General features: G+C 43.8%; 1 protein-coding gene across 9 annotated transcripts in view; it reads left to right on the plus strand.

Annotated features, from left to right (window-relative positions):
- The window catches only part of LOC117267164 (disks large-associated protein 2), a 221,183-nt gene that overhangs the window by 132,581 nt on the left and 72,270 nt on the right, over positions 1 to 16,332 (plus strand). For all 9 annotated transcript variants that reach the window (XM_033642876.2, XM_078174999.1, XM_078175000.1 and 6 more), the window contains one exon: positions 11,883 to 13,030. In XM_033642876.2, coding sequence (XP_033498767.2) covers positions 11,883 to 13,030 — 1,148 coding nt within the window. The remainder of the gene's footprint in view (positions 1 to 11,882; positions 13,031 to 16,332) is intronic.

Consider the following 16,332-nt stretch of genomic DNA (forward strand, 5'->3'; position numbering starts at 1 on the left):
GTACTAATTGTTTTCCACCCTCAAATTATGTCGGTGCACTTAATTTTTTCTGATCAGATTTTGTCCAGATTAGCATCACAGCGAATCATTTAACGCACTGATTGACTTTGGGCCTCTAATGTTCCGGCTGACTTTGAAGAACAAAGGCGAATGAGAGACAAGGATCTGAACTGGACTGTCGGTATCACTTCCATCTCCAAAAAGTCATTATGGTCGGCCCCCACCGTCCGCTCTCTGGGCTGCCGGGGTCTGCAGAGAGGAAAATTACATTAGAGGGGAAAGGATTTCAATTGTCTTCTTCAGGCAGAGGAGTGTGGATGCCTGCAGGGCTCAGGGGACCTGTAGTGTTTTTAAAATCAGTTCCATGATGGGATTGTCTCTGGGGACTGAGGACTGGCGTGGACCTTACCGTCTGCCAGGTCCTGAATAGTTCATACAACGATGAACCTGCTGCTGACTTGAGCATTAAAAACATGGGATTTTTAATAGGCTGCCTTTGACATGTGTGTTTATTATTTTACGTCACCCCTGCAAATAACAACAGTGTGACAATATCAAATTATCTCTCATTTTGTCTTGGACTCCTCTGTGACTGCAAAGACAGCAAAGGATGGGAACTTCAGAGCGTGTTGCCACAGCAACCAGGAGCAGTTCTGAGGCTTCCTCTAACAAGTTGCCTGGGAATGCAGTGCTGGCTGTTACATAAGATGTGACTTACTCTTTTCCTCTCTCTCCACACACACACACACACACACACACACACACACGCACACATTCACAGGGCTTTTCCTGTGGCAGAATTTCACATTCAGCATGATTTATTCATAGCTGGATAGCTGCGCTGGATTTATGATTCCACCATGTAAATGCAAGCCCATGCAATCTACCACACTTGGCAAGAGTTTGCGCGGGGGGCATTGTTGGACTCCAAGTCAATTTCTGTGGCTGTTGTAAATGAAATGGGGGCTTTGAAAAGATTTAGATTGAGGAGATCGTTGCTTGAATGAGAAATGATACAAAGATAGCAAGACAATTTGGCACCACTACTACTGTTGAGATGTTGTGTGGGATGGAGTTACCGCCGTTGAATATGAGACGGGCTTTACGTTTTCCGTGTAAGCATTAATAATGCAGTCTTGTGTGTTCAATTCCAAAATACAAAAAAGGAGCCAGAAAGTTGGGAGGCACAAAAGCCTCAAGTATTGTCATTGTGGGAGGAACAAGGAACGCTGATCCTGACACTTTGTTAAATTTCTTTGTGCCACCTATCGTTCTGTCCCCCACTTTGACTGGCAGAAAGGGGGGCGGGGGGCTGAGGAGGAGCGCTGAGCGCAGCACAGATAACACACTTCATCATTAGCGGGCTCACGATAAGTATTCAGACGTTCAGCGGCTTCTTCTTATCTGGCCACCATAATCTCTCTGCAGCTAAATACTATGGCTGCTTTCAGCTCGCCACTTCGTAGGTGAAATTGGGTGTTAGAGAAGAGAAATTGCCATTTTACGTTTGTTGGGACAGCCTGCCAATAGCCCTAATCATTTTTGAAGAGATTAGTGCCGAGGCTGATAGACTTGTGTGCAGAGCTCTTTAGGGGGGTTTACAGGAATATGCATATCTGCTGCTGTAGTTTCTGTATCAGTATCAATTCCTGTACCTGTTATCTCCCCAGATTTTCCAAAAACATACAGCCATACACAAACTGTCTCAATCATTATTGTTGTTTACAGTAGCTTGGGAGACAGTACCCACTTACCTCCGCTAGCTTCTCCCTGCTCTAATCTATCCCTCTGTGCTCTCAGGCAAACCTCCACCCTGCTGGGAGAAAGATAGTAGGGTGTGGGCTTTGATTGCTGGAGAGGGTGGGGGTGGCGGGGGGGTCTCTCTCGCTGCCATCTGTCACATCCAGACAGCACTCTCAGGTGTGTAGGCATAGCCACATGCAGCTTGGTGCAACAGGAGCCGCCAGAGGCTACAGCGCAACAAGCCAAACATGCACATATTTTTCTTTCATATTAGCATATTAGTACATTATCTTTGAAATTGAAAAATTGCAATTGTAATTCGAACCACACGGAATAGTTTGTTATCCTCTTTCCAGTTATGATATGTCCAAGTGGTTGTACGCAACCGTCAGACCATCTTTACAGTCTAACCCAAGTATATCATTTGATGTGGCAGTCGCAGGTTAGCCAAATCTCTGGCGAATCAGCTTGTTGTTTCGGTGGTTTAAAGCACAGCAACATTATTCTTGAGCATTTTGTTGTAGCGTTTTATGCATTCACTCATCCACCTGTTCAGTGTTGCTCTGCACTCTGATTAGGTGAGTGGAGGACTGCCACTTGAACAGCCTGCATTTTTTTATGTACATATTTTGCACCGACCTCCATCACTTTATATATACAGTACAGGCCAAAAGTTTGGACACACCTTCTCATTCAATGCGTTTTCTTTATTTTCATGACTATTTATACTGTAGATTCTCACTGAAGGCATCAAAACTATGAATGAACACGTGGAGTTATGTACTTAACAAAAAAAGGTGAAATAACTGAAAACATGTTTTATATTCTAGTTTCTTCAAAATAGCCACCCTTTGCTCTGATTACTGCTTTGCACACTCTTGGCATTCTCTCCATGAGCTTCAAGAGGTAGTCACCTGAAATGGTTTCCACTTCACAGGTGTGCCTTATCAGGGTTAATTAGTGGAATTTCTTGCTTTATCAATGGGGTTGGGACCATCAGTTGTGTTGTGCAGAAGTCAGGTTAATACACAGCCGACAGCCCTATTGGACAACTGTTAAAATTCATATTATGGCAAGAACCAATCAGCTAACTAAAGAAAAACGAGTGGCCATCATTACTTTAAGAAATGAAGGTCAGTCAGTCCGGAAAATTGCAAAAACTTTAAATGTGTCCCCAAGTGGAGTCGCAAAAACCATCAAGCGCTACAACCAAACTGGCACACATGAGGACCGACCCAGGAAAGGAAGACCAAGAGTCACCTCTGCTTCTGAGGATAAGTTCATCCGAGTCACCAGCCTCAGAAATGGCAAGTTAACAGCAGCTCAGATCAGAGACCAGATGAATGCCACACAGAGTTCTAGCAGCAGACCCATCTCTAGAACAACTGTTAAGAGGAGACTGCGCCAATCAGGCCTTCATGGTCAAATAGCTGCTAGGAAACCACTGCTAAGGAGAGGCAACAAGCAGAAGAGATTTGTTTGGGCCAAGAAACACAAGGAATGGACATTAGACCAGTGGAAATCTGTGCTTTGGTCTGATGAGTCCAAATTTGAGATCTTTGGTTCCAACCGCCGTGTCTTTGTGAGACGCAGAAAAGGTGAACGGATGGATTCCACATGCCTGGTTCTCACTGTGAAGCATGGAGGAGGAGGTGTGATGGTGTGGGGGTGTTTTGCTGGTGACACTGTTGGGGATTTATTCAAAATTGAAGGCACACTGAACCAGCATGGCTACCACAGCATCCTGCAGCGACATGCCATCCCATCCGGTTTGCGTTTAGTTGGACGATCATTTATTTTTCAACAGGACAATGACCCCAAACACACCTCCAGGCTGTGTAAGGGCTATTTGACCAAGAAGGAGAGTGATGGAGTGCTGCGGCAGATGACCTGGCCTCCACAGTCACCGGACCTGAACCCAATCGAGATGGTTTGGGGTGAGCTGGACCGCAGAGTGAAGGCAAAGGGGCCAACAAGTGCTAAACACCTCTGGGAACTCCTTCAAGACTGTTGGAAAACCATTTCAGGTGACTACCTCTTGAAGCTCATGGAGAGAATGCCAAGAGTGTGCAAAGCAGTAATCAGAGCAAAGGGTGGCTATTTTGAAGAAACTAGAATATAAAACATATTTTCAGTTATTTCACCTTTTTTTGTTAAGTACATAACTCCACATGTGTTCATTCATAGTTTTGATGGCTTCAGTGAGAATCTACAATGTAAATAGTCATGAAAATAAAGAAAACGCATTGAATGAGAAGGTGTGTCCAAACTTTTGGCCTGTACTGTATATATATATATATATATATATATATATATATAAAATCTAGGATCGTCGATATAGGATTGTCTTTTGGATGGGAACACAGGCACAAGCAAGCTAAACAACTGTTTTTCCTGCAGGTATCTTCCCAGGAAATAGTTGTAGATTTTGGCCAGAGTTCCCAGTAAATACAAGGGTCTCAATTCCCCATGTGCACCCCCAGTGCATCTTCTTGGATATGCACACTTTTCTGGAAGAGCACTTATCAGTGACATCTCTCTTTATGCAACAGGACATTTAGGCTTCGTTCAGACTGCAGGCAAAACTGATTTGTTTCTCGAAACAGATCTTTAAGACAGACTGTCTCCACTTTTATTTGCCTGTGTGTGTGCGAATTTGTGTGCCCAGACATCACCAACCTATTTGCATGGGCTGCAGGTGTCAGTAACTACGTCGGCTTTCAACAAAGAAGTTCCTTCCAGGTTTGCCTGTGCAGATGCCTTCCCCCAAGGTGCCACCAGACGATTTATTCTGGCGTCTGTCCACAGATTGTTGTTCTCCACATTGCCTTCCATAGCGCTCTGCAAGTAGCAGCATGGATTCTACTCAGCACTGGCATCACTCTGGATTTGACATTGTCGTAGCATTGCAACGCAAAAGAGACTTTTAAGTCCGATTTGAGTGGACAGAGCGGTTGGACAGAGATGCATCTGTAGAGATTTCAAACCACCTTCAAATGTGGTTTTGATCCAATTTGCAATAATTGCACTTCATGTGTTTTTTTGCTGTCCAGATTTTTTTTAATCAATCTGGATACAATCTGGATATGCCAAAAATGGATCTGAGCTGAGAGTCTGAACAAGGGCTTCGTTAGATGTTTTCACAATAAAAGCAGCATGAACTACAGTCACTGTGACAGTATGGTTCCGGCTGTGAGAAATGCAGATAAACAGTGACTGTTTGTGTTGTGTAATGTGTCATTGTTTCAACACAGGTGACAAAGTTCATCATAGACTCCAAAGCAGTGTGATACTTGGTATGTCACAGAGTGTGTATACTGCTGGTCTTTTCTAGGATGTGTTAGTCATTCTTATGGTATAAATTCAGTCACACTGGTTCCGCTCTAAATCATCGCAGCATGAATTCCCAGTTTGATCTAAGGCCGGTTGTAAGAACAGGTCCTCCCCCATCGTGTAACTGCATGAGCAACCTTGTTCACATGCGACACATGCAGTGCTGAGTCAGCACACAGTAATATAACAGACTCTTTCTTTCTCATCTCATGTCTCAGCATCAGGTGTCAGTCATAGCAGCAAACATGAAAGGAACACTCCTTTTTTTTTTTCTTTCATTTTAGGCATCATGCTCGGCCAGAGACAGATGGTCTATGAGTAAAAATATCAGCGACAAGTGATTGGCTCCCAATTGCTGTGGCAGTTTGAAACAGCTCAGTTAGTTGAATATTGCATTAGCAATTAAAATGCCGTGGGTTCAGTCTCAGCTCACACTCCACACTTGAAATGTGTGCATGAATCGTCCTGTGCTGTCACTTGGACGGACAAGTGAGCAGGATATCTGCCAAAGCTGTAAGCCAGGGCCTTATTTTCATCAGAGCTGCTACGGTGGATATCATGAGGCTTGCAAAGCTGACAGATTTGCTGCTTTGCCTCTTTGTCCATTGCCTCTTTCTCCAATCTAATAGCTCTGCCCATTGCTGATTTGCCCCGAGGGCTGAGGACACAATTCCTCTTCCTTTGATTTTCTAAAGAAAGGCCAGAATTCTAGGGAGACTGCATTTAACCTTTGGGAGATAGATAAGAAAGCTGCTCTATCGATTTGTTTTGCTCGGAAAATAAGGGGTGTGACTTTCCTCTGGCCAGTTGGAAGGGATGCTGCTTTAATAGCTGGACAAGGCTGTTCTGGCAATGTGTAAACCATTTTGGTTAATGCTTCTAAAATACCATAAAAGGTTTTTCCCTGTCTTTGACATGTGTTACACTGTGGAGAATTTGTCACTGAAATTCAAAGTATGTAGGATTGAAATGAACTTGGCACGTTTTCAAGTTGTTTGGATTTTTCTCATCTTTTTAAAATTTCAGAAGTGTACAGATTCTCTACAGGTGGCAAAAATACAACCAAATTAAAGTACTGAAGCAGTTTGAAGTGTTTGATGCCAGATAGCTCAGAAATGACAGATTCTTTGACTGATGCAAAACATTAAACGGCTGCCATCACAAGTCTCTCATGTGTTGCCTCAACATCAGGACTCTTCCTCACAGTCGCCTTTATCTTAATCCTCTCTTAAATAGTGCTGCGGCTAGCCACCATGCTAACCACTGCCAAGTCTGAAGGTCGCATGCCTTTGATCTCTCAGTCTAGTCCAGCGCTTTATTATCTTTTAACTTTGTTTTCAACTCCAGTTAAGGTCTGAGCCAGTGGAAGAGTGGGAGCTGTCAGTGATACTCAGTGCAGATATAATGCTATTTAAATGCTAATGTGTTAAGAGGAGCAAAACGACCTTTACTCACACACTGCATGTGGGCGGAGCAGCAGCACAAAACAGAAGCCCTTAATAAATGAGCCTCTTCCTCTGAATCCCTTCCCTCCACGACTAGTGTCAGATGTAAGGTGTGTTTATCACCGTCAAGTCGAGCTTTGACAACATTGCAAAGCTGGATGGTCGTTCAGGTGTCAAATCAGACACGACTGAATGATTGCAGAATCTGCCAAGTGTCAGGTCTCTGACACACCAAGCCGATGGTTGTCTGTAGGTCAATGTCAGGCCATGGGTGAGCTTCCGTCACCCTATATTTCATGGTGTGACCCGCACCATTGGCTGTGTCTGCCTTCGTCAGCATTTTTTCGGCGAATTCAGCATGTTGAATCTGCGTCAGAAACAGCAGAACCCATCTGTGAATGAAATCACTCTGATTGGCAGTTTGGCTCAGTCCATGAAAGGAGAAACGGAAGTGAGGAAAGTAAACAAATGGCTAAAGTCAAGTGGGCATGACATCAAAACAAACTTATTATATTGGATAAGTTTACCTTTTTAGCCATAAGGTCGTTTGCAGAAACAGTTTCTAATTGTTTGTGGTGTAGTTTGCTAGCGCACAATAAATATGCTTTGTTCTTTAAACACCAGGTTGTGTTGTTACTGTGCTAGCTGGCTAGCGTCTTGAATCCATCCTGTCAGTCAGTCTACTGCTGCCTGCTGGCATGGAGTGTTTCATTTCGCATAGGCACAGCACATATATGCGCTAGCTGGCCGTTGGCTCTGGTTTTTGTGGTGTGTTCAGGTGCAACTTTTTAGCCAAGACACAGGCGATGCGAGGCGCTGCAACAGTTGGCCTTCTTCTTCACTAGTTGTTTGTTGTCGGTTTGGTGTGTTTGGGGCTTTAAGTTGAATGTGATGGTTTATTTTTTCTAGGAAAATGTCTCCTTATCACAGAAAGACTTCTTGTCTCTGCAGTAAAAACATCTGCGTGTCTGGTGAATTGACATCGAACAGAGATATTCTTCTTTGTCCTCATCTGCATAATCATTACCATTACCCACTAAACAATTAAAAGCATGATCGCCTGACATTCAAAGATAATGCTGTCTTACCACCGTATATTGTTCTGAAATTTAATTGCCATCCAGTTTCTAAATTCACCTCTATCCCTGCAGTCCATCTTAGCAGTTGGCACTCTTGCCAGGAAGCCGATAATGTGATGGCAGGTGCTGGTATCAGTGTAAAAACAACAAGCCCTCTCCCTGTCCACAGATGTCACAGATACTTGTCTCCCTGTTTGCAGAGCACTTGCCAGAAGGATGCACACTCACTCAGAGAGAGCTGCTTTCTCTCAAGCCGCCTCGTGTAAATATTAAATAACCTTCGAAATGTTTTGTAGGACTTGCTTCTTGAATCGTGTGTCTCTATTTTTTTTCTTTCCTGTAGCAAAACTTAAATTCTGTATCAGCAGAGGAAGAGGTGGGAATAAGGAGAAAGAGATACGGAGGGCGGATGAGTCTGTCATCTGTCGTATAATCCCAGGAAATGCCATAACTCTGCCGGTAGATAATTTATTCAGTGCAGCTCCCCGAGATACCTCAAGGAATAGTCAGCCGTCAGAGAAAGGCCTTGGAGTAAGACAGTGACATAACTTCAGACAGAAATGTAGCATCACATCAATCAATAATGCACCGTCATCCTTGTGCTGCAATTACAAGCAGGCAGTGAACTGGGCTGATTAAGGCCAAGCACGTTTACCTGATTTAGCCTGTTGAACTCTGTAGTAATGTTTTAATAGGCATTTCCAGCTCTGTGATGTGCAGTCTTACAAAAACAGTCCCTTCTGAGGAAAAAACGTCCTATCCTTTTTTTTTCTTCTTATGCATGCTTGGCGTAGCCTGGATTAATTTTGCATCAGGCTGCCAAGTTAGACGTTCTCATGTAAGACTGGTAAACAACGAGAATTTGTTTTCATCTCGACAGATGGAGGACAGCGGCAGCAGAAGAGCAAGGCTGCACCTCAGGGGTTGAGATCTTAGACCTCATTAAAAATAAGTTTGAATGGAATAAATCTGATCCACTTTGAAAGATGAAAAGGAACATCCACCCTTAGTCACAATTCACTAACAGCACAGTAAGTCATTCTCGTGATCTTGGTCGAGTTTTCGGATTTGTGGATATGAGACTTTGTTAGAGCTATTTACATTTTTTTTTTTAAAAAAGAGGAAAATCCCCCAATATACCCAGTGACAAACATCTTGAGGGCGCAGAGACAAGACCCAGAGGATTTTCAGTGTGTGAGGCTTAGACAGTTGTATTCAAATATAGAAGTATCCAATAAATAAAATCTGTTTTAACTTAATTATTAAGTAGTTGCTGGGTAGTTGCCAGAGGGGTTGAGGGATATACGATAAAGAGTGACACAACATAAATTTCTACGTCATTTGGTTCCTGTGAGTAATGTAACCATGGCAATGATGTATGATTTTTCCATTAATGTGATGAAGTAACCATGGTTTGTCAGGTATTTAATTTGCAGGACTACAGAAAGATTTCTGTCTGATTATTTCCTCCATAAGCACTGTATTTTATAAATGAAAAAAGGATTTTACCCATATCTCCAACTCCTGTTTGCAATTTCGTCTCTTATTAGAGCCTTTTTCCTTTAATTTTATAGTTTTGTCCAAAGGCTGAAATCTTTAACATTCCACACATTGTCCATTGTCCATCAGCAAAAGGAAATTAAAATTAAGAGCCCTGGGAGTGACTGGTCTTTCCTGGTCAAGTTAATTAAAATGACCTACTAAATTTTTCTCATTTCACATTTTATGGCATAACGTTCAAAGGGAGACTCCACTGATTTTACACATCAAAATCTGTTTGGAGGACTTTGGGAGTACTTTTTCATATGTGGAAAAAAGTTGTATACAACCTTTTGTGGCTCCAGTGGCTCCAGTCTGATTAATGGCCTCTAGTGATGTCACCTGAGTCAGCCCTGGTTGGGACTCAGGACTGCAATTTTGAAATTAAAAAAATCTGAAGGCGTGGAGTTAGAAAGAAGTGAGCTTACAAGACCTTTGCAGACTTCTCATTTCTAGCTTTAGGCTAGCGGCTCAGATCTACAATAGCCACTACTAACATAAGACACCCAAATCTCTGATCAAAGTGTCAGCAGTTGAGTTGGATTGTGGGTAATGTGGGCCAAGTTTTGACAAAAACGTACATGGAATATAAATGTTGATATCTCATGCTCTACTGCATCCATTGTGATCCTTTTTTAAACTGTGCATGGTGTCTATAGTGTGCCATGATGGTGCTAGAAAATATTTTAAAGGTCCAGTGTGTAGGATTTAAGGGGAATATATTAGCAGAAATGGAATATAATATTCACATAATTATGTTTTCATGAGTGCATAATCACCTGAATAAGAATCTTTTTTTCTTGCCTAAGCAACAGTGGTTTAGATCTGCATATGAAGCAGGTCCTCTTTAATGGAGTCCACCATGTTTCTACAGTAGCCCAGAATGGACAAACTAAACACTGACTCTAGATAGGGCCATTTGCAGTCATGCATTTTTGTGTTTTTACTTTGGCCACCATAGTTCTCTTCACTTGGCACATTGAAGAAGTGTCAGTTGGTTCGGCCACTAGATGGCACTAAGTCCTACATTCTTGACCTTTCAACAGAAAGAAGGAGCTGTTTAATGCAAACAGAGTCTCTGGGAAGGACAGCTGTGTTGCCCTGATAATGATAAGGAAAAAAATTTTCCCTAGTAAGAATTACTTGTGCAGCCTTACGTATGCACATACAATGGTTCATATGATATTTTACGAATTAGCACCCCTACCAGCAAGGTCAGGCTTAGGAAAAGAAATCTAGGTTGGATGTAGCTTTGTCGTTCTTTATACTACGTCACCTGACTTCTTTCTTTGCTCCCGTCATGTGAGGGACGTCAGCCTCACGTGACGGGTCACATGATCACAGCCTCCTGGCTCACAATTATGTGGATGATATAGGAATTATAGTGCATTACTTTTCACAGGTATAAGTAGAAACAGTGAATGAGAACTGCCTGGGTAGCCAAAAGCTTGTCAAGGTGTTTTTCCTCGACAACCACCAGGGTTCTCAAAGCCCTGCTGGTCCTTTTATTCACGCTATATGTGTCAATATATGAGGATTAAGTTTATAATGATATTTTAAGAATTGATTGATTTGTCAATACATTAATAGACTTGCTATAGATAGAAGTGCTATAATTTGGCCTAAAACCCCTGTCTTCCTCTCTCTCCTACCATGCCAGCTCATAAAAACTCTCCTTCATTTTATGGGGTTACCGTGAGAGTGAAAGTGCACATGTTTATGAGGCATATCATTGGCAGGCAAGTGAGCTTAGATATTCTTTGTTTATTTCCTATTTCACAAGACAATGTGCAGATAACTTTGAACTATGGCTTGGGCTAAGCAGATTTTCATGGAGAAGCAGGTAATAAGGAAAAGACGAATGCAGACGGCAGACTGGCACTAATTAGCTAGATTAAACCTCATAAACTGTAATAAGTATTCATTTGAAGGCATTTAGATTGTTCTCAGGATCTGTGTTTGTTGCAGATGATCAGTATTATTATTCAGAGGGCCATTCATGACATATAGCATGTTTACTGTCCCCTGTGGAATATTAACCCCCATCGTCCTGACATGATTCAAAGGGAGGACATTGTAATTATAGTGACAGCAGACGGTGGTGAGGCATAAAGATAAAATAAACCTATCGTCTGATCCAGTTTAATACATTGCAATAGAGCGCTGGGACATCTGCCCTTGGTGACCGATCAAACAGAATTGGGTTTTAATCTAAGGCTACATGGCCAACAGAGAGAAAAGAAGGGAGGGTGCATTTGGTGATCGTCTCCCAAGGACGCCTATCTGGCCGTACGCCTCACAGCGTTCTCCTCAGGGCTTTGACGAATGACACCAGCACCGCGGAGTGATAGGCTATTATTTCACTTTGCATTGGATAAATGGCAGTGCGGGCTCCTACCTGTCGCCTGCTTCTCTCTTCCTTTCATTCTTTCTTTTTTACCTGTCTCTCTCGAGCAGTGTGCCATCACAGACCTGAATGGAAGGGGAAAAATAGGACAGCTGAGATTTTGTTGATTTCACTTTCACATTTCGGATGTGCTACTTTTTGAGTTTTTTGTGTCCTTTGTAGTTGAAGTGGATGTGAAGAGAGAATGGTGGATAATGACCAACCTGTTCGAGGACTTGTCATTTGGTACTAGGCTTTTTCCCCCCTCATCATTAAGTGTGATATGCATTTCTTTTTCTGGGAAAGTGCTTTTTTTCACCCATGTGATCTAAAATTCTCTCTCTCTTTCTCTTTCAGACCAGCAGTATTCATGGTCGCCCTCGCAGTACTTCGATGAGGACAGCTACTCCCCTCCACCCAGGAACATGAAGGGTCTCTCTGGCGGCCGCCCTGCCCAGCTCCAGCTTACCTCTCCCACCTCAGCCCACACCTGCGGCCTGGTTGATTGTGACCATTCCCTGGACCATCACCTCCACCATGGCAACTCGCGGCCCCCCTCCTACCTCCTCAGCCCCACAGAGAGCTGCCCCCTTGAGGGTCACCATCGCTGCTCCCCGCGGAGTTCCATCCACTCTGAGTGCATGGTGATACCGGTGTCCATGTCGGCCACCGACCACTCCATCTCTAGTAGCACTTTCCCCCGCATGCACTACGGCAGCGCTTCACGGGACAGCGGTGGCAACACTTCTGGCGGCAGGGATTCCCGAGATGACGGTGGCTCATCGTCACATGGGGGCAGTGGCAAAATGAACCGAATCCCAGCAAACCTCCTGGACCAATTTGAAAAGCAGATGCCACTGCACCGGGATGGCTTCCACACGCTGCAATACCAACGCACCTCCACCACAACCACGACCACAGAGCAGCGCAATGAAAGCCCTGGGCGAATACGCCACTTAGTCCACTCGGTACAGAAGCTCTTCACAAAGTCGCACTCTCTAGAAGGTTCCTCCAAGATGAATGGTACCAAAAGCGACTCGCACCGGGACAGCTCACACCACCACCATCACCACCACCAAGGCCACCACAAACACAGCAAACGCAGCAAGAGCAAAGAACGTAAATCTGACGGCAGCGGTAAGCAGCGCTCAGGAGGTTGGTGGAGTTCGGATGACAACCTGGATAGTGACAGCACGTACAGGACACCCAGCGTCATGTCACGGCATCCTGTGGACCACATCAGCCACTGCTACCCTGACTCGATGCACGGCCACCTGGCTGGAGACCTGTCGCTAAAGACCTCCAAGAGTAACAACGATGTCAAGTGCTCGGCCTGCGAGAGCATAAGCATGGCACCAGAGGGAAAGTTCATGAAGAGGAGCTCCTGGTCAACGCTAACGGTCAGCCAAGCCAAGGAGGCCTACAGGAAGTCCTCACTCAACCTGGAGAAGCCCATGACGCCCACTGACCTCAAGCCCAACCTCAGGCCCTGCCACTATCTACAGGTGAGTTTGGTTTATTTTGATATATGTCAGTGGGGTTGTCTCTCAAAGAGCTCTGCTGTCTCCCATTGTGGGTGTCACCCAAAGTGGCAAAATAGGCAAATATCCTGGATACATCTGCTGCCATCTTGCACTGGTGATGTCATTTGCAGCCAAAGTCGATCATGACGTCAAACTTTATTGTCATAGCATCAAATAGCTAATTCAAACCAAACTTAAGAAAACGAACACTTAAACATTCATCAACATGATAACAAATACCTAAAATGATAGAAACTAACTTTGCTTTTATATTTGAAATGAAATTTTTTGTTTCGTCCCATACACTAACATTAAGGGGCGGGGTTTATGACCTGTACTGCAGCCAGTCATCAGGGGGCAATTGAGGTGTTTTGGCTTCACTTTTGAGATGTGTAAAGCTGCTGCCATATTACGTTTAAAGCCTACATGAAGCACCTCTACAAACCGCGCCCACCACCAGTACAAGACAAACCCACTTGATAGACCTTGATAATTTACATTATAAGTAATCAGATGTACCTTTCTTACCTTTACCCTAGTGTTAACCTCACCCACCTCTCTTTTAACCGAACATGTTATAGCTAGCTAAATGCTAACTTAGAATTTTTTTCAGGGCTTCTGGTTCCAGACCAAGGTACAAAGGGGGCTGATTGTGGACTGGTGGCGGGCAAGTTACGTAGCTGGTGCAGCTGTTCCTACTCGTCACATTTAGGGAGCTGTCTGTCATCCATCTTTATTATACAGTCTATGGATGGTACCCATGTGTACGCAAATTTTGCACATTTACCGTTAAACTCTACAGCTGCTAATTTTACTGATGATAAAAACATGCTCGCATATTACTTGATGATGCCACTTGATTTTTGAAATTCACAGACTGATAAATAGATTTAGTTTATTTGAATGCACAGATGTGTGGATGGTGAGATGATGTGTATTTTTTGGAGGCTTATCGGTGAGAGGGGAAGATGGTGATTTGATAGCGGCAAGCAATTGAGGAGATGATAAAAACATTCATTTTTATCTCTCAGTCACTACAGTGATTGAGCGTCCATTCACCGTGATGTAAAATTCATAAGAACCTGAGGCACTGCAGCACAGAGAAAAACATCAGTCCCCAAACTAAAGTCTGTATTGTACTACACAAAGCAATCTTTTTCCACAGGCATTGGCGGCGCATAGACAAGGGAGAAAAGTTGCTCATCTCAGCTGGATTCCCAATTGATCTAAAAGACAGTGTTTTGTTCACATCCGCTGTGGATATTACAATGTGAACCTGTCCTATGGCTCAGCATGTGGCTGGCGGCAGAAGGGACTAGCACAGCAGGATAAATCAATTAGCTCCCTAAATGATCTGTGCTGGAGGGGAAGAGTCCACAATGTGAGAATAAAAGACCAGAGATCAATGTTGATTTTTTTTTTACCGCATCGTTGCTTCGATTTTGCATGGGTTTCAGGCCTCAGAAAAGGTTAGCAGTTAGCTCAGGCCCATGATCAGCTCTACGGGAGACCCCATACCACCGCAGGGATCAATTCAGAGTGAGTCAGCACTTTACACAGAAGTGTCTCGCAGGTTTTATATGCATGCTGGAGGCTATATGAAGGAGAAAAATGAAAAGAAAGCATGCTTATAAATCCCAAATTGCAAAAGCAGGGAGAAATAGATTCTTTAACAACACTGTTCAATATACAACAATGTGATTTCTGATAGCATCATGTAAGTACCGCCTGCAGCCAAAATAATGTGAGCACTTCAGCACATTGGGGAGGGAAGACTAGGAGACTCAGAGCTCTAAGCAGAGAGTATGTTGCATGGATTAGAGACTGTTGTAAATGGAAAGCCAATACATTACTCAAATCAGCCAATGGAGCCAAAGAAGCCACTCAATCTAAGCTTACGTCAACAGAAAATGTTTAAGAGGACTAATTTTGACTGGGGTATTTTTAAACATAACTGATGATCATTTTGAATCAGACAGGCAGTGCACTCATCCACTCAAATTTTTTACAATCCCACTAAGTGCAGTAATCTCTCAATGAGAGAGTCTCAGTGTTTAGTGCCCCCCCTCCCCTTCTTTACTTCCATTTGGTCATTCAGCTGAGGTAGTGTCCGAGTCGCAGCACTATAAACACTTCTAAAAATATCCCCCTCTCCTCCTTCCTGCCGCAGGGCTATATTTAGCCCAGTGTTATCAATCCAATCCGTGCAGGGTGACACATCTTCCCTCCCCGGAGGAGAATCAATGCCCTCTCAGGGAGCTTTGAGATGTTTCGAAGGAGAAAGTTGAAGATATATAACCGCCGAGGTCTGTGCCTCTGTGAATGCATTGAGATACTCCAGGAAGCAGAGGGGAATAAATGGCAAAAGAAATGGCTGTTTTTGCTCCCCTCGGCTCCTGCTGTTGCTCATCACCAGGAGCAGTCAGGCCGAGAGATCGAGCCAATAGTCAGGAATGATACTTTGCTCACACAGAGGGGTCACATTGCAAAGTTTTCACTTCCTGCTGCTGCTGAATTGGGATTACCCACAACTGTCTGCACTGTAACAATATAAACTGTATTCTGGGAGAGTGTGTGTGTGTGTACTGAGTGTCTGTCCATGTGTGAGTGAGAGTGTATGTGTGTGTGGGGGGGGGCTTTTTTCTATTTATCGCACACCAGATGGTTTGATGATGTGCGAGTCACCTTGTTTGCGTCCTTGGTTGATGACGGAGGGAATGAAAAACTTCTGAAGCGTTGTAAAAGTATGAGACGGCAAATGGAAAGATATGCAGAAGTCATCTCGCTGAAGCGTCTGTATGTTAATCTGTGTGCATGCAGCAGGCATGTGTGAGTGAGGTAGCGCATGTGTATGTACGAGAGATCGATTAACTGGACATTGGGGAAGACAGAGATAGATTGATATTGGCTGCTTTTTCTCTGAAATGACAAATGTTGCAGGATCAGACCTGGCATTCGCCATCGCTCTCTGTCTCAGGCTAAGTCATTTCACAAATTAGCCCCAATTAACCTTCCACAAGACACACACATACACACACATACACAGAGATTTCAGGGTTTAACTGTGAGCTGGATATTAATGAAAGGGGGTGACTGTGGCAAAACATTCCTCAGTTGTTGGTGACAGGCTCACCTGGATGAATTTCAAATTCAGCAATTTGTAAATATAGGTGTGTGTGCAGCCATCTCTCCCTTGCTCACGCACTCTCCAAATTAGACATGCAAATGCACCTGGACTGCAGCAACAGCTGTAATCCATGCCTCCCCCACCTTCCCTGTACCCA

Source organism: Epinephelus lanceolatus, chromosome 15 (assembly GCF_041903045.1).
Source record: "Epinephelus lanceolatus isolate andai-2023 chromosome 15, ASM4190304v1, whole genome shotgun sequence".
NCBI lineage: Eukaryota > Metazoa > Chordata > Actinopteri > Perciformes > Serranidae > Epinephelus > Epinephelus lanceolatus.